This window comes from Vulpes lagopus, chromosome 21, assembly GCF_018345385.1.
Source record: "Vulpes lagopus strain Blue_001 chromosome 21, ASM1834538v1, whole genome shotgun sequence".
In the NCBI taxonomy this organism is placed as follows: domain Eukaryota; kingdom Metazoa; phylum Chordata; class Mammalia; order Carnivora; family Canidae; genus Vulpes; species Vulpes lagopus.
Genome location: NC_054844.1, coordinates 3053499 through 3076529, shown reverse-complemented (window position 1 = coordinate 3076529; position 23031 = coordinate 3053499). Strand labels below are relative to the sequence as shown.

Below are 23031 nucleotides of genomic sequence, written 5' to 3'. Positions count from 1 at the left end.
TATACCAGAATAAAAAAAGAAAGAGAAAGATGTAACATTTATTTTAGGATGTCAAATTCTACAATATGCTAAAAACATATCGTTGCAAGTACAGGCTTACCCCACTATCTGAAAGTAGAACATTCTTATGAAAACTTTCTTAAGCCAAAATGGTGTAAAGCAAAGAAGCAATTACCATTAATTTATATGGAAAATTTTTTGAGCATTCCCAGATCTGGAAAATAACTTGTTTTGCTTTTCTGACACCTTAGGACACATCTTGCTAAAGATGCAAACAATAAATCCAGATAAAGCAAATACAGTTCAAAGCTCTGGCAGCTTGATGTCGAGATGCTGAGGGGAGTTCCCAGGGATGGACTGGCAGGGCCACTCTTGCTGCCAGCGTATGCCGTTTATTGTAAAAGTGAAGGGATCCCTGGGTGGCGCAGCGGTTTGGTGCCTGCCTTTGGCCCAGGGCGCGATCCTGGAGACCCGGGATCGAATCCCACGTCGGGCTCCCAGTGCATGTAGCCTGCGTCTCCCTCTGCCTGTGTCTCTGCCTCTCTCTCTCTCTCTCTCTGTGACTATCATAAATAAATTAAAAAAAATTAAAAAAAAAAAAAGTGAAAAATCCTCTCCGGATTTCTTTCAGTTAAGCGAAAATAGGTCTTTCATAAAAGCAAAGCAGTGTAACACAAACTTTTTGAAACGCAGAGGATCTCATTTATACTTATGGTGAAAACTTTCAGGTGTCAACTTAAAATGTGCAAGAAAATGTGAGTTTTTCAGAATTCATTTAGAGGCCACATGAGTAAGAATCTTTGGATACCACCATCGTAAGGAACACTGGCTGAGTCCCAGCTCTGAGCCTAGATCTCTAGCATGGTTGTGCTACAGTCCAGAGAATTCTCTACCTGCTCATTCTCTTACCACCCACCCAATCCTTGGAGGCAGCAGGTCTATTCCATCACCCTCACCTTCAACTGGACTCTCACAAATGCACAGACTCCCACGTAGAACTTGCCATTGTTAAGGTCAACAAAATCTAGGAGTGGGAAAGAGAACCAGTTGAAGAGGATACTGATCCCTGTGCCTCACCCATATTCTTCCTATTACCAACCAAACATACCTACCCTACATCCTCACCCACAAAATACTCTCATCAGAAATTAGTATAAAAGTAAGGGAAATGAAGAAGTCACCATTGCCAGGAAATATACTCACCCACATTCTGCTGTGTGATAGAGTGTGCCCAGCCATTATAACCAAACATTTCATTGGCCAAATTAATTACCCTGTGACCCTCGATGTAACATACCTGGAAAAAGAAAGTTAAGGGGAAGAAAAAAAAAAAAAAAAGAAAAAAAAAAAAGCTTGTTAAAATTCCTTGCCATATTTAAATAAGAATCAAAATTTACTTAATTTATTCCTTACCAGTTTTTTTGTTTTTGTTTTTTGTTTTTTGTTTGTTTTGTTTGTTTTGTTTGTTTGTTTGTTTGTTTTTGGCAAAACTGCCCTTTAATATTCCAGGGAAATTCTCAGTGAACTTATTTCAAAGATCTTCCAGAAGGAACCAGTTAGAACTAATGTTCTGTCTCAGGGGAGGGACTAGACTCAGAGGGGAAAGATATCCACTCACTTAGCAATTTCCAAAAAAGTACAAGTCTCAGGTTGACATATATTACAGATATTTTTGTATATTACAAAAATATACACAGAAGTTAAATTTAGAAGCAAAAGGCAAAAGAAACATTTTTAAAAGATGGTATAAAAATCCCAAGAAGGCAGGCATGGAAGTCTCAAGACAAGACTTGGGTCACTTCAAATGACAATGATGGCTGGAACCCATCCTCTCCCAAAGACACGAGGGAACATCTAGCAACAGTGAGCAAGAGACCTGAATCCATGAGGACCCAGAGAGGGAGCTGTTGAGATCATCTGAGTAGCTAGCTATTAGGAGCACCCACTTTTCAAGCATATCAATTCTCCTACCCTCTGGCCTCCTCCAGACATGCGGCTACTGATGTATTCTGGGCCCAGCCTCTGCCTCAGAGCATTCTGGATGGCCTGGTACTCTTCTGCTGTGTACTGATACTGCAATTCAGAAAGGAAAAATTAAATTAACATTTCTCCCATTCCTACATCAGCAAATCTTCAACTTTTTGGTCTCCAGACCCTTTTACACTCTCAAAAAGTACTGAGGACCCTAAGAGCTTTTGTTTATGTGGGTTATAACTACCAATGTTAGGAATTGAAACTGAGAAACCTTTAAGGCACACCTTCTTCCATCAGCCATCCTAGCAGTATCACAACAGGCTGCGCATGGCCTGGCAAGTCCCACTCTTCACTCGTGTGAAAAGGAAAAGGAAAAGGCAAGAAGTACTTTAGTATTATTATGGAACTCTTCTTGACCTCATGGACTCAGAAAAGGTCTTGGGGACTCCCAGGGGTCACAGGGCCACATGTAGACAGGCATCGCCTTAGGTGTCACTACCATCCTTACAAAACTTCCTCAAGCCACAACTGGTAAACTGAAACTTCCTGCTTCAGAGTCTGTGTGTGACATTTATGCCTGCGAGGGAGTAGGGGAGACCCACCGTCCTCTCCAAAGTTGTATACCTCTTCTCCGCTTCAACAATTTCCCACCCTGTATATGTAGCTAAATATACTGCTACTAGTTTTGATTTTTGTCCCCTTAGTAATTTTTTCCTTCCCTATTTAAATGAAATAAATCTTCATCAACAGATCTCTGGTAAAGACAGAATTTGAGTGGACAAAGCAAGAATCTCTTTGATAAGCACAGACTATCTCCACAAAGAATATGACATGGGAATCTTTGGATGCCTCCAATAAAACGAACTGGATGAAATGTGAACAGGAGTGATGGGGAAATAAATGAGATTTTTCATTCACAGTCTACGTTTCATTTTGAGTGTTATACCATATGTGTAATCTAGCCAAAAAAATAAACAAAATATAAATCTAAATGTAATCTCCAGTACTATTTGTCTTTTGATGTCAAAGTTCCAAAATGGCCTGAGAGTTCATCAGACTCGCAAAATAAGGCACCTAACAGGAAAACCACTGACAATAAATAGCTTCTACATCTATGACAATGCTCTACAAATTACATTCTCCTACCTTTTCACTTAACCTCATTCTTTCCAGGTATGATAAACACAGTTACCTGTCCAAAGCATAATACAGAGTTGCCACCAGCAGAAGGATGGCTGCCACGGCCTCCAAGAACTGCTTCCTCAGCCCCAAACATGTTGATTTTGAGTAACCTCTATAAAAACAGAAGATTAAAAAAGATCTCAAAGAATGGTAAAGGTAAAAAACAAGAACCTCCACTTAAAATCAGATTAAAGCATCCATATGCAGTATTCTACAAGTTTTTTTATTTACTTAACACTTTATTTATAAGCACTGCCCCAATCAGACTAAGTTCCTCAGTGCTTAGCTATCACTGAAGATCCTTTAGAGTCCACTTCCATCTTTGTTAAAATTTTTCTAGAGTTGGGGCACCTGGCTGGCTGAGTCAGTAGAGCATGGGAAGCCTGATCTCAGGGTCATGAGTTCAAAGCCTCATGCTGGATATATAGCCTACTTAAATACACAATAAAATACACAATAAAAATTTTGCTAGGGCAATTGTATTATTAAAGGTGATTTTTATAATTAGAATGTATACCCGTAATATTTATAATTGGAAAAGTCAAAATTACAAAACACACCAAGGGAGAGTAACCAACCAACTGATTACTACCTATCATATGAGCAACATGACCTTGGCCTCAGTGAGGTCATAAAAGAAGTATAAGCCAGGAGCACCTGGGTGGCTCAGTCAGTGAAGTGTCTGTCTTTAGCTCAGGTCATGATCTCAGGATGCTGGGATAGAGTCCCCTGGCTGGCTTCCTGCTCAATACAGAGTCTGCTTCTCCCTCTCCTTCCGCCCCTCCCCCCAATTCATGCTCACTCATGCTCTCTCTCTCAAATAAATAAAATATACATAAACAACAAAAAAACTAAAAGCCACAATAACTGATCTGCTTTCCAGGACCTAACAAGCTAGCTGGTAGAAGACTCATAGACAGGAAAATTAAAGAGCAAGAGAAGGGGCACCTGGGTGGCTCAGTTGGTTTAGCATCTGCCTTCAGGTCATGATCCTAAAGTCCTGGAATCAAGTCCCACATCAGCCCCTGGCTAGGCTCCCCTTTAGCAAGGAGTCTGCTTCTCCCTCTCCCTCTGCTTCTCCCTTTCCCCCTTATGCTGTCTCTCTCTCAAATAAATAAATACATAAAATCTTTAAAAAAAAATAAAGAGCAAGAGAAGGCAATACGGTGACCCTAACATTCAGGAATAAAGCATTAGACCAGTGAGGTCTCTTGCAGCATCAGCATCACCTGGGAGCTTATTAGAAATGCAAATCCTCAGGATCCCTGGGTGGCTCAGTGGTTGAGTGTCTGCCTTTGCCTCAGGGTGTGATCCCAGAGTCTCAGGATCAAGTCCCACATTAGGCTCCTTGCATAACAATTGCTTCTCTCTCTGCCTCTCTATCTCTTATGAATAAATAAATAAAATCTTAAAAAAAAAAAACCAGAAATGCAAATCCTCAAGTCCTACCCTAGACCTTGTGGACCTCAGAAACTAGAGGTGAGCTCCAGAAGTCAATGGTTGCCCAAGCCTACCAGGTGATTCTAACACAAACTCAAGTTTAGGAGCCAATGTATTATACTGAGACTATGTAAATATATAGTCCATGAGAAAACAGAATTACCCTCAGAAGAAGCACCTGCAACTGGCTGACCCACTATCTGACTACCCCTACACCTGTCTCAGATCAGATGGATTCAGTGTTGTGCCCAGCCTTTCTGTCCCTTTCCAATACTCAAGATCCAGAAACAAGGACATGGTGGGTCCTCCAGTGTAAAATTCTAGGACTTCCTGGGTCTTCCAGTAGGAGCCGTGATCAATTGTGCTCAGCACAGGAGCCAAAAATCTGTAGATCATCTCCTCAAAGAGGACCAGGGACTGAACAGACTTCCTGCTGCTGGTGGGGGTGATATGGTGATGGCCACAGTGAAGATGACAAACCAGAGCTCAGAAAGAAGGTACAGGGGCACCATGGGTGGCTCAGCAGTTTGGTGCTGCCTTCAGCCCAGGACGTGATCCTGGAGACCCAGGATCGAGTCCCCCTTCAGGCTCCCTGCATGGAGCCCGCTTCTCCCTCTGCCTGTGTCTCTGTCTCTCTGTGAAAGAAGAAAAAGAAAAAAAAGGAAAAAGAAAAAGAAAAAGAAAAAGAAAAAAGAAAAGGTACGTCCAGCAGTGATAACTGGACAACAAAAGTCCTAAAGGAGAAAAGCTGGTGTGTTTCTCTGTTTTGAAGATAACGCAGGGGTCATGGTAAACAGAAAAGGTGAAATGAAAGGTGCTGCTTTCACAGGACCAGTTGCAAAGGAATGTGCATACCTGCGTCCACTATTGGCAACACTGCATGATTCTTTGGTGTGTTTTAAAAAAATTAAAAATTATTTGCTTCCCACGTTTGCCTTCCTGTTCTTTTCTACATGTCACTCTTCTTGGTATCACCCAACTCCTGCCTCCTTTTGTAAAATGAAATTACTCAGTAGGTATGTGCAAAATAAAGATAAAACAGTTCTGAGGGAAAAAGAAAGCTGTGCCTCAGCAAACTTCCAAGCTGTAGTCTTAAGGTTATTTGCAGACAGTAAAACTTCAGACCTGGGAATGTCAAGTGGCAGGACGCTCCATGTGTCATTACTATACAGCATTTAGGGGCTCAAGTTCTAAATGTCAGTTTCTGGCTCTATCATTCACTAGGTGCTTGACCACGGGAAAAATCACATAACCTCTACCAAATGATGTTCTCTCATCTAGAAAATGGACATAATAATACCTACATTTCCTAGGGGTTCTATCAAGATTAACATATTGCATGAAACTGCATTAGAATTGTGCAACATGGGGATGCCTAGATGGCTCAGCAGATAAGCTCTGCTTTAGCTCAGGGCGTGATCCTGGAGTTCAGGGATCAAGTCCCACATTGGGATCCCTGAGGGGAGGCTGCTTCTCCCTCTGCCTATGTCTCTGCCTTTCTCTCTCTCTCTCTGTCTCTCATGAATGAACAAAATCTTAAAAAAAAAAAAAAAAAGAATGCACACATGAAGTACTAAAAGGTTAGCTATTGCTAAGGGTGTCTCAATTTTCTAAAATATGATGAAAATGCAAACAACTATTTAAATGATCATAAAACAAAAAAAATGATCATAAAACATTGTATTTCAGCTAAGAATGATAAATTATTCTAATCTGGCACCAAATAAGTAGAAGAGTGGCCTAAACTAGGTGAGTCAATAATTAATGTCTAAAATTGTTATAATGGGGATGCCTGGATGGCTCAGTCTGAAGAGCATGTGACTCTTGATCTTGAGGTCGTGAGTTCAAGCCCCATGCTAGGGGTAGAAATTATTTAAATAAATAAATAAACTTTAAAAAAAATAAAATAAAAAATTAAATTGTTAAAACAGAATCACTATATTACACACTTGAAACTAATATTACACTGTATGGGGCAGCCCTGGTGGCGCAGTGGTTTAGTGCCACCTGCAGCCTAGGGCGTGATCCTGGAGACCCTGGATCGAGTCCCACATCAGGCTCTCTGCATGGTGCCTGCTTCTCCCTCTGCCTGTGTCTCTGCCTCTCTCTCTCTGTGTCTCTATGAATAAATAAATAATCTTAAAAAAATATATTATACTGTATGTTAACTAACTGGAATTTAAATAAAAACTTTTAAAAAGTACAAAACACTTCACACACACAGGGATGGCTACAATAAAAGACAGTGGATAACCAACGTTAGTGAGGATGTGGAAAAACTGGAACACACACACACACACACACACACACACACACAATCTGTTAAAACAGGTTGTGTGCCTTCCTGACTCAGCTGATAGAGCACTCAACTCTTGATCTAGGGTTGTGAGATCAAGCCCTACATTAAGCACAGAGATTACCTAAAAAAAAAAAAACAAAAAAACAAAACAAAATTTAAAAAAACTTAAAATTGTTACAAAAAGATATAGTGGAATAAGGATGGTATTTAGAATGCAACTATAGGGCACCTGGGTAGCTCAGTGGTTAAGCGTCTGCCTTTGGTTCAGGTTGTGATCCTGAGGTCCCGGAATCTAGTCCCACATCAGGGAGCCTGCCTGTCTCTGCCTCTGCCTCTGTGTGTCTCTCATGAATAAATAAAAATCTTTAAAAAAAAAAAAATGCAACTATAAATGCCAGAAAAAACACTTAAAAGAATGAAGCAGGGGTGCCTGGTTGGCTCAGTCGGTTAGGTGTCCAACTCTTGATCTCAACTCAGGTCTTGATCTCAGGGTCCTGAGTTTGAGCCCCAAAATGAGATCCACACGGGGTGTGAAGCCTACTTAAAAAAAAAGAGAATACAGCAGATCTGTCTCCAAGGGGTGGGACTGGGGTGGAGAACAATGTAGCAGGCATCTACTTTTTCCAAATAAAACTTTTAGCACTATTTCATTCTCCAAATATGTGCATGTATTATTTTAATAAAAATTAAAATAAAAAATTTAGGGGGATCCCAGGTTTGGCACCTGGCTTTGGCCCAGGGCACGATCCTGGAGACCCAGGATTGAATCCCACGTCGGGCTCCCGGTGCATGGAGCCTGCTTCTCCCTCTGCCTATGTCTCTGCCTCTCTATCTCTGTGTGTGTGACTATCATAAATAAATAAAAATTAAAAAAAAAATTTAAAGAAAGACCTATTACATAAAGCAGAGGTCAGCAACTTTTTCTGTCAAGTGCCAGATGGTAAATATTTTAGGTTTTGCAGACTACATGGTCTCTGTCACAACTATACAACCCTGGCATTTTAATGTGAAAACAACCATAGATAATACATAAACAAATGGACATGGTTGTATCCCAATAAAATTTTATTACAAAAAGAGGTGGCAGATTCGGTCCACAAGCCATAGTGTGCCAATCACTGCTATAAAGCATGCTTTGAATATTACAGTCAAAATGCTGATCAATATCCAGCTCCACCCAACCAGGTATTTAAATTGGGCAATTACTTAAACTTTCTGCACTCCAATTTCCTCATCTCTAAAGGGGAATATTAGTAAAATCAACCTCATAAATTTATCATATTAAAATGATGTGATGCCTGGGTGACTCAGCGGTTGGGCGGCTGCCTTCGGTTCAGGTCGTGATCCCAGGATCTGGGATCGGGTCCCACCTTGGGCTCCCTGGGAGAAACCTGTTTTTCCCTCTGCCTGTGTCTCTGCCGCTCTCTCAGTCTGTGTCTCTCATGAATAAATAAATAAATCTTTTTTAAAAATTCTAAATAAATAAATAAATAAATAAATAAATAAATAATAAATAAAATGTGAGGGACACCTGGGTGGTTCAATGGCTGAGCAGCTGCCTTTGGCTCAGGTCATGATCCTGGGGTCCTGGGATGGACTCTCCCATCAGGCTCCCTGCGGAGAGCCTGCTTCTCCCTCTGCCTATGTCTCTGCCTCTCTCTGTGTCTCTCATGAATAAATAAATAAAATCTTTAAAAAAAGGGATCCCTGGGTGGCGCAGCGGTTTGGCGCCTGCCTTTGGCCCAGGGCGCGATCCTGGAGACCCAGGATCGAATCCCACGTCGGGCTCCCGGTGCATGGAGCCTGCTTCTCCCTCTGCCTGTGTCTCTGCCTCTCTGTCTCTCTGTGTGTGACTATCATAAATAAATAAAAATTTAAAAAAAAAATGATGTGGGACACTTGGATGGCTCAGGAGGCCTGCTTCTCCCTCTGCCTATGTCTCTGCCTCTCTCTCTACATCTCTCACAAATAAATAAATTAAAAGAAAATGATGTGATAACAGTATCCAGTAAAAATCACCAATGGATACTAGAAAGTTGTGAAGGATATTTACAAAGTCTCAAATGAGCACTTGTCCACTTATTTGTTAAAATAAAGGGGTATACATTGGGAATATACCTAATACTACTGAGTTGTACACTTAAAAATGGTTGAAGTTGGGATCCCTGGGTGGCGCAGCGGTTTGGCGCCTGCCTTTGGCCCAGGGCGCGATCCTGGAGACCCGGGATCGAATCCCACATCAGGCTCCCGGTGCATGGAGCCTGCTTCTCCCTCCGCCTGTGTCTCTGCCTCTCTCTCTCTCTCTGTGTGACTATCATAAATAAATAAAAAATTAAAAAAAAAAAAATGGTTGAAGTTGGGGCACCTGGGTGGCTGAATCAGTAAAGCATTGTCTGCCTTCAGGTCAGATCATGATCCCAGGTCCTGGGATGGAGCTCCACGTCAGGCTTCCTGCTTGGCGGGGATCCTGCTTCTCCTTCTCCTGTTACTTACCCTGATTGTGTTCTCTCTCTCTCTCTGTCAAATAAATAAAATCTTAAAAAAAAAAATAGTTGAAGTGATTGAAATTTAAGTATGTATATTTTACAACAATAAAAAAAAGGAGGAAGAATAACTTAATACAATAAAGGTTTACATCTTTCATGCAAGATCTAATGCAGTCTGGTGGCTCTGCCCATCCTGTGGCTGTACATCTAAGATATGTGACCTCCAAGGTCACCACTACAGTGGGGAGAAAGAGTTGGAAAAGTCACACCAGTTCATAGCTGCCTTAGGCCAGAAGTGATATGCATCACTTCTGGTCACAGTTCACTGGACAGAACTTGTCACAAGGCCCCAGCTTAATTGCAATGGAGGTTAGAAAATGTAAGAAAGCATTTGGTGAGTGCTGTCTCTATTATATCCATGTTCCCCACTCCAATGTAACCCCCTAGAAGACAGGAGATTCTTGATTCTTCTTGGCACCCCAGTGAGTAGCATGGTACCTGGCTCATAGTAATGGGTCAGGGAGGAAAGTGGTGAGTGATTAAATGAATGAATGGATGGATGGATGAATGAAATACATAACGTAGGATACTAAGTTTATTTTTTAATTCTTAAAAACTCATTTTATAAGGCAAGAGTTATATTTCTCACACTTAAAAAGCAACTTTCTACTTTTCTAAACAGTATCTTAGAAGAGTCAACCTTTCATCACAGAAAAGGATAACTTCATCTCTGCCCTATAAAAAGTAAAACATGGAATCATTCTTTTTTTTTTTTTTTTGCCAGTTACTACTTTGAAAAACAGCTATCTTCCTTTTAAAACTGCCCACGACCATTTTCCCATTATGAAATTAAAATATCTTTACTGTAGAAAGCTTTAAACATTTATCAAAAAATATGGAAGTAAAATTTGGCTGGATCACCAACCTCAACAGGTACTCTTTTTTATTTTTATTTTTTTTAAGATTTTATTTATTTATTCATGAGAGACACAGAGAGAGGCAGAGACACAGGCAGAGGGAGAAGCAGGCTCCATGTAGGGAGCCCAACGTGGGACTCGATCCCAAGACTCCAGGATCCACGCCCTGGGCCAAAGGCAGGCGCTAAACCGCTGAGCCACCCAGGGATCCCCAGGTAACTCTTTTTTAAAAAAAGATTGAGTTTATGTATGTATGTTTTATGTGTATATATGTATGAGCATATTTGCTAAACAAGAGTAGAATCCTAATTTATCACGCATATCTTATGCAGCACCTCAAATCTTCTTGGCCTCGTCAGTCTCTGAGGCCCTTGACCACTTTTCTACCCCAGCTGCCATTATTAGGTCAACTAAATATGTATGAGTTGAGTGAATGTACAGAGGCACCACCACCGGTCCCTTACTTCCTAGTCATGCTAGATGCCTCTTGCTCCCACCCCTGGGTTCCCTCTTGCCTTGGAAGTATGAGAACCTGTAGGACCCACCTGAAGCCCATGCACAACCAGGAAGTCTGAGGGAGTTAATACACCATGAGGCAAACTTTTTACCAATGAGATACAGTAGCTTTAAAGGGTAAATTCTTCTCCTTTCTTCCTTTGGGTGGGTTGTCCTGGGATATAGTACTTCATACATGCTCCTGAGAAACAGCTTAAGGAGATCAAGCAGTTAGTTGTACTTGTCACCAAGGGGTGGCCAGATTTCTTACCTACTTTGTGAAATAACACTGAGCTGTGAGTCCTACATTGGCTTGAGTTCCCCATTGAAATTAGGTTTGGTTGCCCACTAGTGTTAACTGGCTTAGCTATGCACCCTCTGTTGACTGCCTTTTCTTCCCCATCTCACTTCCCTCACCTCTACCAAGACATCCTGGGCTCTTCTCTCAGATAAGCTACTTAATGCTTGGAGAAAAATGTAGGGAGAGCAAAAAATACCCTAGCAATGGAGAAATCTAGCAGATGCTACCTTAATCAGGTAATTAAACATAATGTCATCAATAATATTCTCATCATAAGCTTCCTGATGGATATACTGAAAAGGTCACAACATCACTTAGGGAGTATTTCTACGAATTTAATTATGACTCTAATCAAGAGGAAATAGACAAGTTGAAATCTATAAGGGTTAGACTCAAATCGTATCAATGTCTCAAAAAATAAAGCAAAACAAAAAGGCTCGTGAACTCTTCTAGATCAAGGGACTAAAGATACACAACACACAACTACAACTACAGTGTGGTCCTTGAGAGGGTTTTAGATCAGGAAAAAAAAAAGCTGTAAAGGCTAGTATGGGAACAAGGGGGGATTTTAATGATGGACTGAATATTATTCGATGGTATTGCATTGTTGTTAAGGTCCTATCACAGTTATATAAGAGAACAATCTTGTCATTAGGAGATACATGATGGAGTGAAGTGAATGGTCATGTTTTCTGCAACTTACTCTCAAATCATTCAACTAACAAAATATGTGTGTGGGTAAATGCAAAGAGGAGGAGAGGAAGATAAAGCAAAGTAACAAATTTATGAATCTTGGTGAAGGATATGCAGACATCCCTTGTGTAACTTTTCTGAAGGCTTCAAGTGTTTCAAAATAAAGTGTTAGGAAAGACTTCCTCCACAGCCACTTATGGCAGCTACATAAATCTATATATCCCAATTCATCCAACGTAGATCAAAAAGAGGAACAAATATAATCACAAATACCGCATAACTACTAATATAACTAGAAAACTGAAAATACTACAGGCTTCAAATTGCCTGGAATTAGAAAAAACAAACATCAACTTCTGGTGGAGATAGTTCTCAAATGTTCATCCTAACTCTTCAAGGAGAGTAAGGTGGGACATAGAAGGGAAGAGAAATATGTAAAAGAGAGCAGAGGAGGATAGAGAGCCTAAAATGGAACTAAAATTGCTCCCAGGAAAAGCATACCCACACTAAGTATGAAGATACTAACAAAGAGTTCTGGCATGTCAGAGCCATCCAGAAAAAAAGTATATATACAACTCAAGGAGGCAGTCTTGAAAAGTCAGTGTTTCTGAGGGAAAGAGGGCAAAAAGGAATAAGAGGTGCCTTCGAAACTGTGCTGTAAAGGACAGAAAAGGCAGTATAGATCCTATAAGACAAGAGAAAATTTAAAAGTCAAAGGATATTCCAAAAAAAAAAAAAAAAAAGTCAAAGGATATAGAACCACTTCCCCTTTTTTGGCTTTTTGCGTCTAATAAAGAAACCATACTCACTATACTTACAGAAAAGGAACTATTCTCAATCTAGGAAACTCATAAATTATCTATCAATCCTGTTCACAAAATGCAAAACTGAAGATAAAAAAAGTCAGTGAACTTGAAGATAGTTCAATAGAAATTATATAACCCGAAGAGGAAAAAAAAGACAGACTGAAAATAAGCAAAAGCCACAGAGTCCTGTAGAATAATATAAAAACAGCTAACACAAATACAACTGAAGGCACAAAAAAAGTTAAAGAAAATAGAAAAAAAAAATTAATGACTCGAAATCTCCTAAATTGGGTGACAGGCATAAATTTACAGATTAAAGGTCAACAAACCTCAAGCAAGATAAATATAAAGAAAACCAATCACACCCAGACACACTATAGGCAAACTGCTGAAAACAAAAATAAAGAGAAAATCTGGGAAGCTGTCAAAGAAAAATGGCCCATTATATATAAAATAACGATAAAAATGATGACTCCACCTTACAATAGAGTTAAAAAAGGCATACCTAGAAACAAATTTAACAAAAGATAGTATAAGACGTCCCCACTGAAAACCAAACAGCACACAATAAATAAAAAGAAATTAGACCTAGTAAAAAAGGAGATGTACCATGTTCATAAATTTCAAGAGTCAATACTATTAAGATGTTAATTTTTCCCAAATTAATCTAAAGATTAAATGTCATCTCAGTCATAATCCTAACAGACTTTTTATAGAAATTGATAAAGAAATTGATAAAATGATTCTAATATTTATATGGAAAATGCAAAGGAACTAGACTGTCCAGATCAATCACGAAAAACAACAAAGTTGAAGGACCTACCCTATGTGACTTCCCGACTTACTCTACAGCTATCATAATTAAAATAGAAGTAACTAAAACTGACATAAGAATTTATTATTGGTGGGGTGCCTGGGTGGCTGAATCAGTTAGGTGACCGACTCTAAGTTTCAGCTCAGGTCGTGGTCTCTGGGTCATGGTCTTGGGGATGAGGTATCAACATCAGGCTCTGTGCTCACCAAAGGAGTCTGCTGGAGATCCTCTCTATCTCCTTCTGCCCCTCCCTCTACTCTTGCTCTCTTTCTCTCTCAAATAAATAAATCTTTAATTAAAAAGAATTGATCAGTGGAACAGGAAAAAAAGCCTAGAAACCAACCACCATTTATACAGTCATCTGAATGGCAATGTGAATTGCAAAGGTACAAATATAATGCAATGGCATTCTCAACAGATGATTCTGGGATAACAGGATATCTATATGAAGAAAAAATTTTAAAATTTTCCACAAAATATTTTTTACACAATCCACAAAAACTAGAGATGGATATTAGGCCTAATATAAAAGCTACAATTACAAATTTTCTAGAAGAAAATATAGAATTATATCTTCATATCCTAGAGGTGGTCAAGATTTCTTAGGACTCAGAAAGCAGTAATAAAAGAAAAAAAATGATAAATATGACTACATCAATATGTAATACTTTGCTTATTAAAGAGCACTCTATGAAAATGAATATGCAACACCAAAGGTGATACCCAGGATATAAAAAAGACTTAACTCCTACAACTCAATGAAGACAATCTAATTTTAAGTAGTCAAACATCTGAAGAGGCACTTAAAGGAAGATACACAAATGTCAAAAAGCACAGGAAAGTTCAACTTCATTAGTAATCAAGAACTTAAAACCGTAATGACATACCCTTCTAAACCCTCCAGAATGGCTAAAAATAACGACTACAGCACCAAAATTTGGCAAGGATGTGAAGCAACTAGAATTCTCATACACCATTGGCTGGAAACAAACTGATAAAACTATTCAGTTGTAAGCACACGCTATCCTCCATGAAAAAATAATAATGACTAGAAGATAGCACAGCATAGAACCATAGCATAGGTTCAGAGGATAGAACAGCAGGCCACAGAGGATTATCCCCAGGCCTTGAACCCTAATGGCACTTTTTACACCCTGGAGATCAGTCCTTTGTGAGGTAGGTGTTGGTGCTTGCCTATTTGTTTTCTTAGAGCTGTCTTTGATGAGTTTTAAATTTGATGTAATCTCATTTTAAGTGGGTATTGCTTTCTAAATCTTGTCTAAGAAATCTCTGCACAAAAAAAAAAAAAAAGAAAGAAAGAAATCTCTGCACAAAAAAAAAAAAGAAAAAAAAAGAAAGAAAGAAATCTCTGCACAAAAAAAAAAAAAAAAGAAAAAAAAGAAAGAAAGAAATCTCTGCACACCCCCGGTCATGAACATATTTTTATATTTTCTTCTAGAAGCCTTATGTTTTTTAATTTGTAAATAAAACTGATAATTTCCTTAGAAATTAAACATGCAACTGCCATATGACCCAAGAATTCTTCTAAGTATTTTCTCAGAGAAATAAAAACATATGACCAAGAAAAGATTTGTAGAACAGGTGGCACCAACCTGGTTCAGTTGGTTAAGCATCGACTCTTGATTTTGGCTCAGGCCATGATCTCAGGATTGTGATCGATCAAGCCCCCCATTGGGCTCTGCGCTGGGCATGGAGCCTGTTTAAGATTCTCTCTCTCCCTCTCCCTTTCCACCACCCTCTCTTACCAAAAAAAAAAAAAAAAAAGTGGGATAGAAAGGGTAAGAGCCTGAACCAGAGCAGGGCTGTGAGCAAATGGATGAATTTGAGAGACATTAAGATAAACAAGATTGACAAAATTGTTTTTATTTTTATCCACTTCCTTTTTTTTTTTTTCACCTCAGAGTTACATAAGCTTATTCACGTCGCAGCGGACACGACACATGTACACGTGTATATCGGGGCTCCATGTTCCTGGCTAACCGAGCGAGCGGAGATTTACAGCCAGACTGACGTTCCATCTCATGTGTTCCCCGAGCTGGTTAATGATGGCCATGAGCAGGGGCAGGACTCGAGGCTTTCAAAGCTTTACTTCTTTTATCAGCACTCCTGATTTTATAAATGATGAGACTCATCAACCCCATTCCTAACCAAATCTCCTGGTAAGCTTGGGTATAGTAGGGCTTCATGGGGACCCAAACATTTTTAACAAGGTTTTGAAGCATCTCGGCGCGACCCCCCCGGCTCAGGCCGCCGCGACACCACTGACACCACCGCCACCGACTCAGAAAGGTATCCACTTCCTTTTCACATAAAGCATTTCTAATTATATGTGGAAGAAGGGAGGAGAAAGAAGAGGGAATGAGGCATATTGCATATGGCAATTTTCCTCTTTCATCTGACCTTTCTTTTATCTTTGTTAAAGACAGCACAGGAGAGGATCCCTGGGTGGCTCAGCGGTTTGGCGCCTGCCTTTGGCCCAGGGCACAATCCTGGAGTCCCCATCCTGGAGTCCCGGGATCTGAGTCCCACATCGGGCTCCCCGCATGGAGCCTGCTTCTCCCTCCTCCTGTGTCTCTGCCTCTCTCTCAATCTCTGTGTCTATCATAAATAAATCTTTTTAAAAAAAACTGAAAGAAAAAAAAAAGCACAGGCAGGGCATGATTATGAAGAATAATATTGTCCACCTTAAAAAATATGAAACTTTAGTATGAGTCCAATGGAAATTTTAAGCTGAGAATGATGAGATTATACTGTCTCAAAGGCTCTTTGTCAACAGAGAATAATTGACGGAGGGATCAGTTAGAAGTCTGTTACAACAGTCCAGAGAGAAAATGATAAAGAAATACCATGGCCACGTGGAGGAAGAATGGACTCTGGATATATTACAGGGCAGAACTGAGAGACGTCAGTACGGGCATGGATCTGATTGCAAGGATCAAAAACAGCAGGACAGCAGACTGAGTTCCTTTCTTTTCAAGTACATGCTGCTGTAACATTTGTGAAACTTCAGATGTCATGTCCTCTTTGTTTTTTGTTTTTTTGTTTTTTTGTTTTTTAATTATTTATTTTTGATAGTCATACAGAGAGCGAGAGAGAGGCAGAGACACAGGCAGAGGGAGAAGCAGGCTCCATGCACCAGGAGCCCGACGTGGGATTCGATCCCGGGTCTCCAGGATCGCGCCCTGGGCCAAAGGCAGGCGCCAAACCGCTGTGCCACCCAGGGATCCCGTCATGTCCTCTTTGAAGTGCTATGGAGCTTACACTCTAAATAGAATTAATCCTATGTTTCCCTAGCATTTTAGACACACATCAAAGCACATATTACACCATAATCCACACCCAGCCATTCAAGAAGAGAAAGGCTGTTCCAAACTGCAAGATCACTAACAAAAAGTACAAAAAATGAGAAAAATGTGACACTAAATATACCTAAAAGCACCGTGAGTGTTGATTTAGGGGTTACAAAGAAATCTGTGAATAGGTACATTCTCAAAGCAGATTCCATGAATAATGACAATACACTACAGGTTTTTGCTTTGTTTTGTTTTCAATAAAACCTCTCCCACAGCTCTCTCAGCCACATTTTCTTTCTTTTTTTTTTTTTCCTAAAGATTTATTTACTTATGATAGACATAGAGAGAGAGAGAGAGAGAGAGGCAGAGACACAGGAGGAGGGAGAAGCAGGCTCCATGCCAGGAGCCGGACATGGGACTTGATCCCGGGACTCCAGGATCACGCCCCGGGCCAAAGGCAGGCGCCAAACCGCTGAGCCACCCAGGGATCCCCTCAGCCACATTTTCATACACTCATCTCCAGCTACACCCAGTTCTTATCACAAGAGAAACAGGTCATGGCACACATAACGCAGCAGTACAACTATTTCTCTGCCAGTTATCACTACAATTAATGATCCAGGAGAGGACTTTAAAAAGACAAACTTCCCCCAAAAGATACCAGACCTGAGGACACTAAAATATCTAAGCCAGCCTCAGAGTTAAATGCTGGCTTATAAGAATTTCCTTTAAAAATGTGCCTGGGGGAAGGGGGGGGGGCATCTGCCAGGGCTCAAGTCATGATCGGAGCAGGAGTCAGGCTGCCTGCTCCACCCGGGGAAGTCTGCTGCTGCTTCTCCCTCTCCCTCTGCCCTCCTCCTGCTCATTTTGTCTCTCAAATAAACAATTAAAATCTCTTTTTAAAAAAAAAAATGTGTCTCAGACTGTGAGTTCTGTGAACAGATCTTAAAAGCTCTTCGAAGCCACAAGTAGAAACCACCCAAATGCCCCTACAATGGCTTGTTATTCTGCCATTAAAAGGAGTGAAGTACTGACAATGCTACAGCGTGCAGGAGCCCTGAAAACGTTATGCTCGGTGACATAAGCCCAACACACAGAAACAAACACTGTAGGATTCCCCGTATGTGAAATATCTAGAACTAGTGAATTCAGAAACAAAAAGTAAATTAGTGGGGTGGGGACAGGGGCAAACGAGAAGTGCCTGATAACCAGTTGTGGGTGATACAAACCTATGGGACTCGATAACGACGATGGCTGCACAACCCTGTGAATATACGAAAACCACCCAACTCTTTCAATGGACGAATTTAATCGTATGTGAATTGTATCTCAATTGAAAACAAACACCCCTATGAAGGCTAAATATGCGGCTACACGTGAATGTCAAATTCCTTTGAAACGGGTAACTGCTCCCCAACCACGGCCTTTCCGCCTGACCCCGCCTGGCTGCAGACACACACCCGAGCCCCTCCGCCCCGCGCAGACGGCGCCCTGGAGGCCTGACGCCGGGGCGCCAGGACCGCCACTCGAGCACCGCGCACCTGCACACCTGCACACCGACCCGGGTCTCCGCACCCGTCCCTCCTTCCAAATCCTCGGGAGGCCCTGATCCCGAACCGCTACTGGGCCAGCGAGCGCACGCCCCGGACTCAGGGTCACTGTGCGGGGGCCCACAGGACGAGCCCGACTCCCGCCGCCAGCGAGCCACTGGGAAGGCGCGGCCCGCGCTCCGCAGCCCGGCCTGGAACCACCCCACTGGGCCGCCCGCCCTCCCTCCTTCCCCACTTACGCGCCTCGGGCAGCGCGCGGTGCACGCAGGGAGCTCGGAGCTCGGTCTACACTAAACACTTGGGGAAGGGAGTTTAGATAGAGCCGCGCAGGGGAGCCTGGGAAGGAAGGGGAAGAGAACCCTGGGAAGAAGGTCATAACCCAGAGCGGGCCAGGGACCGGCGGGAAGTACAGGAGAAGGAGCCGAAAATCAAGTCGGAAAGGGAGAAGGGCCGCCGCAAAGCAAATGGCCGAAAGCCGTAAAGCAAGCTGGCAGCGCGGCGGTAACTTCGATCCGCCAGGGCCAGTCTTGCCGCGTCACTCTCTGGCCCCGTCTTCCCCAGCGCTCCTTCTGGTTCTGCGGCCGCTCAGGCCTCTGCTGCCCCCCGGCGGACTGGGCGAGCTCACGCGGGGCATCCTGGCGCATTCTTGAAAGGCCTAGTAAACCCAATCCCCAGATGGAATGCGGCGTTGGCGCCGGGTACGAACTTCCCAGAAACCATCCATTTAAGTCTTCTTGAGAACAGTCATCCGAGTCCTTCATAGATCCCGCCCCAGACAGGCACTGCAAACCGAGGCAGAGGGACATTCTTCCCCTCCGGCCCCCGCCGTGGCCGCCCGCACCCACCCATCACCTGATGGCCTCCTCAATCAGCTGGACCCCGGGGAAGTGAGTGTGGCGACCTGGAGGAAGGGAGCTCCTGAGAATGGCCCTTGGAACGGTGACTTGCAACTGGGAGATGACTGCACATCCTGTTAGCAGTATTAGCATCCTATTAGTAATCAGAAAGAAGATTAAAATGTGTAGTCCTCACAACCCTGTCTTAAGTGCTTTAAGAACTTCAACAAAAGCATTCTCTTTTTCAAATTCATTGTTCCAAGACATCCTTTTAACCAGACAGCTTATTATCTGAGCAGTAATGCTCCAGAGCAAGTCATTTCCTGGATGACTACTCACTCTTCCCGGGAACCCCGTGGGAAGCTGAGAATCAGACCCTATGCATAAACAATTTGGTAAAGGCTCCTTTTCAAATCAAACAATAAAAGAATGGTTTACTTTTTAAATGATGCTGGGACCATTAGTTAACCATTCGAGTTAGATTCCTATCAAAATACATACTAAAATTACAATGGACTTCAAGAGTGAAATGTAAAACACAGGGATACACATAAAACAAAGTAAAAAATACACAGATGAGTACCCAACCTCAGAATGGAGAAGGACTTTCTAAGTATAAAAATGGGACATAAATTGTAAAAGAGGGACAAATGTAACAAGGTACATAAAACTTTTTAAACTTCTGGAAGTTGAAAATAAAATAAACTTTAAAAAAGATTTTATTCATTTATTCATGAGAGACCTAGAGGCAGAGACACAGGCATAGGGAGAAATGGGCTCCCCGCTGCTAACCAGCTGCAAGACTCATCCAGGATCTCCGAATCACACCCTGAGCCTCACACCCTGAGTGAAAGGCTCAACCACTGAGCCACTCAAGCCTCCTGAAAACAAAATAAACTTTAGAAGTAGGGATCCCTGGGTGGCGCAGCGGTTTAGCGCCTGCCTTTGGCCCAGGGCGCGATCCTGGAGACCCGGAATCGAATCCCGCGTCGGGCTCCCGGTGCATGGAGCCTGCTTCTCCCTCTGCCTGTGTCTCTGCCTCTCTCTCTCTCTCTCTCTGTGACTACCATAAATAAGTAAAGATTTAAAAAAATGTTAAAAAAATATATTTAAAAAAAAAGAAGTAAACAAGAAAAAAGGGGAATATCATGAATGGTAAAAAACCTTATATAGGGGTGGCTCGATTGGTTAAGCGTCTGCCTTCTGGTCAGATCATGATCCCAGGGTCCTGATATCAAGCCCTGCTTTTGGCTCCCTGCTGGGTTGGGGTGCTGTTTTTCCCTCTCCCTCTGCTGCTCCCCCTCCTTGTGTTCACACTTTCTCTCTCTCTCTCTCTCTCTCAAATAAATAAATAAAATATTTTTTAAAAGAACTCACATGTAAAAAGTTCTAACAACTCGAGAATAACAGGCAAATGAAATGAGTAGATATTTCACAAAAGGGTGAATACAATAAATATGACAAAAAGTTTAACTTTAGTAAAAATTTAGAAATCATGAATATTAAAATAAGTATATAGGGATCCCTGGGTGGGTCAGGGGTTTAGCACCTGCCTTCTGCCCAAGGCATGATCCTGGAGTCGTGGAATCCAGTCCCACATCTGGCTCCCTGCATGGAGCCTGCTTCTCCCTCTGCCTGTGTCTCTGCCTCTCTCTCTCCCTCTCTCTGTGTATCTCATGAATAAATAAAATAAAAATCTTAATATATATATATATATATATATATATATATATACTCTGACCCAGGAATTCAACCTCCAGGACCTTATCAACTAAAGAAAATATCAGGGATGTATACAAAGATTTCTACCCTAAAAATTACTGGAAACAAAATAAAATACCACATTATGGGATCTGTTCAATAATACCACCATTAAAAAATCATGTTTAGAGAAATGTCCACTGACATGCAAAAATGTTCAAGATAATTTTCTGTGGAAGAAGCAGAGTCCAAAACTATCTACATAAAACAGCTTGCCTACATCTATTAGGATGGCTAATAGTAGAGAGGCCTAGGTGGCTCAGTGGTTGAGCATCTGCCTTTGGCTTAGGGCATGATCCCAGGGTCCTGGGGGAGTTCCTCATCAGGCTTCCCACAAGGAGCCTGCTTCTCCCTCTCCCTATATCTCTACCTCTTGCTCTGAGTCTCTCATAAATAATTAAATAAAATCTTTAAAAAAAAAAAAAAAAAAAGGAAGAAGGAAGTAAATTCTGACACCTGGTACAATGTGGATAAAATTTAAGAACATTAGGCCAAGTGAAGTAAGGCCATCACAAAAAGACAAATACTGTACAATTCTGCTTATAGGAGATACTTAAAGTAGTCAAATTCATAAAGACCAAGAGTATAAGAGTCTTACCAGGGGCTAAAGGAAGGGGGAAATAGAGAGTTGTTATTTACTGCACCTCGAATTTCAGTTGTGCAAGAGGAAAAGAGTTCTGGAGATTGCACAACAGCCAATGTCAATGTACTTAATACTACTGAGCTGTACACTTAAAAATGGTTAAGCTGGCAAATTTTATATTATATGTATTTTAAGACAAACATTTTTAAATTAGAGTAAGTTTTTTTGGTTTTTGGTTTTTGTTTTGTTTTGTTTTTTTAGAGTAAGTTTTAAAAGCTTGCCTACAATGAAGTAAATCAAGAGCTTCCATACCCTCAAAAGTCTCCAATGAGGGGCACGTGGGTGACTGAGTCAGTTAAGTATCTGCCTTTGGCTCAGATCATGATCTCAGGGTCCTGGGATACAGCCCTGTGTTGGGCTCCCTGCTCAGCCAGGAGTCTGTCTCTCCCTCTCCCTCTATTCCTCCCCCCTGCTCATGCCCATACACTCTCTCTCTCAAATAAATAAATAAAATCTTTTCTTAAGTCTCCAATAACTAATTAATAGTTCATTCTTTTCTTTTTTTTTTTTTAAGGATTTTATTTATTCACTCATTCATTCAGAGAGAGCGAAGAGAGAGGCAGAGACACATGCGGAGGGAGAAGCAGGCTCCATGCAGGGAGCCCGACGTGGGACTCCATCCCGGGTCCCCAGGATCACACTCCAGGCGGCAGGCGGCGCTAAACCGCTGCGTCACGGGGCTGCCCTTAATAGTTCATTCTTAAATGTAAGGGCAGTAAAGGATCCAAGGCATATCTTTGACATCAAAGCTATGAAAACAAATAAAAAAGTAACCCAGGAGACAAGGCAGACAGGAAAACATTTTTTTCAAAGAAAACATAAATAATATTCTCAGGCAACAAGATATTGTATTCTATTCATGAATTGAGTAATATGTTCTAATAAAAAGAAAAATACATTTTTAAAAAGCTCTTAGAAATTAAAAATATGATATCTAACATATCTAACATAAACATCTCAGTAATAGGTTTGGAAGATAAAGCCAAGAAACTCTCCCAGAGAGTTGATCAAAATGATGGATAACAAAAGAGAAATAATAAGAAAATTAATATATCAGTCAAGGAAGTCCAATATCTGACAAATAACTATTCTGGAAAAAGAGAATAGCAAAACACTAGGAAGAAATTAACAAAGAAAAAACACACAAAGAACTTTTAAGAACTGAAAGATAAAAATCTTCATATTGAAGGGACCCATACTACAGCTTGGTATGATTAATTTAAAAGAAGCTATGCTGAGAAATTTTAGATCATAAGAGGTGGTGGAAATATCTTAAATGAAAACATCCAAAATGAATACCTAAAAAGTATCATTACATACAGAGTATCCAGTTACATCAAAGGTATCAGGAATCAGGGTGGCCTTGGGCTTCCCCAGCAAAGCAATAGAAGCTAAAAGATACCAAAGCAATGCCTTCAAAACTCTGAGGGAAAACAATTTCCAACCTAGAATTCAATACCTAAACTATCAATAAAGTGAGAGTGAAAGTGGGTGGACAAATATGTCCTCAGAAAAAAAAA

The 23031-nt window shown here is 41.1% G+C and overlaps 2 protein-coding genes and 1 pseudogene across 11 annotated transcripts in view; 1 reads left to right on the top strand and 2 right to left on the bottom strand.

The window, feature by feature from the left end:
- RAD52 (RAD52 homolog, DNA repair protein) overlaps positions 1–23031 on the bottom strand; it is an 84272-nt gene that overhangs the window by 18482 nt on the left and 42759 nt on the right. For 2 of the 10 annotated variants that reach the window (XM_041736582.1, XM_041736591.1), the window contains exons 1-5: positions 18511–18642; positions 3167–3268; positions 1972–2073; positions 1204–1297; positions 957–1024 (exon numbers count right to left, since the gene is read on the bottom strand). In XM_041736582.1, the coding sequence (XP_041592516.1) occupies positions 957–1024; positions 1204–1297; positions 1972–2073; positions 3167–3250 (348 nt within the window). In that variant the 5' untranslated portion in view covers positions 3251–3268; positions 18511–18642. Of the gene's footprint in view, positions 1–956; positions 1025–1203; positions 1298–1971; positions 2074–3166; positions 3269–10843; positions 11221–18262; positions 18469–18510; positions 18647–19123; positions 19143–23031 lie in introns of those variants that run through there. The other 8 variants (XM_041736589.1, XM_041736585.1, XM_041736590.1 and 5 more) reach the window with 7 other exon arrangements.
- LOC121480092 lies at positions 4585–6177 on the top strand (annotated as a pseudogene).
- On the bottom strand, positions 15338–15699 carry LOC121480213 (ATP synthase subunit ATP5MJ, mitochondrial-like). The gene has a single exon (XM_041736593.1). The coding sequence runs from the start codon at positions 15648–15650 to the stop codon at positions 15468–15470; it is 183 nt and encodes a 60-aa protein (XP_041592527.1). The 5' UTR covers positions 15651–15699; the 3' UTR covers positions 15338–15467.

Coding starts and splice junctions, on each gene's coding strand:
- LOC121480213 (XM_041736593.1), bottom strand. CDS start 15,650: ATGCTTCAAAACCTTGTTAAAAATGTTTGGGTCCCCATGAAGCCCTAC.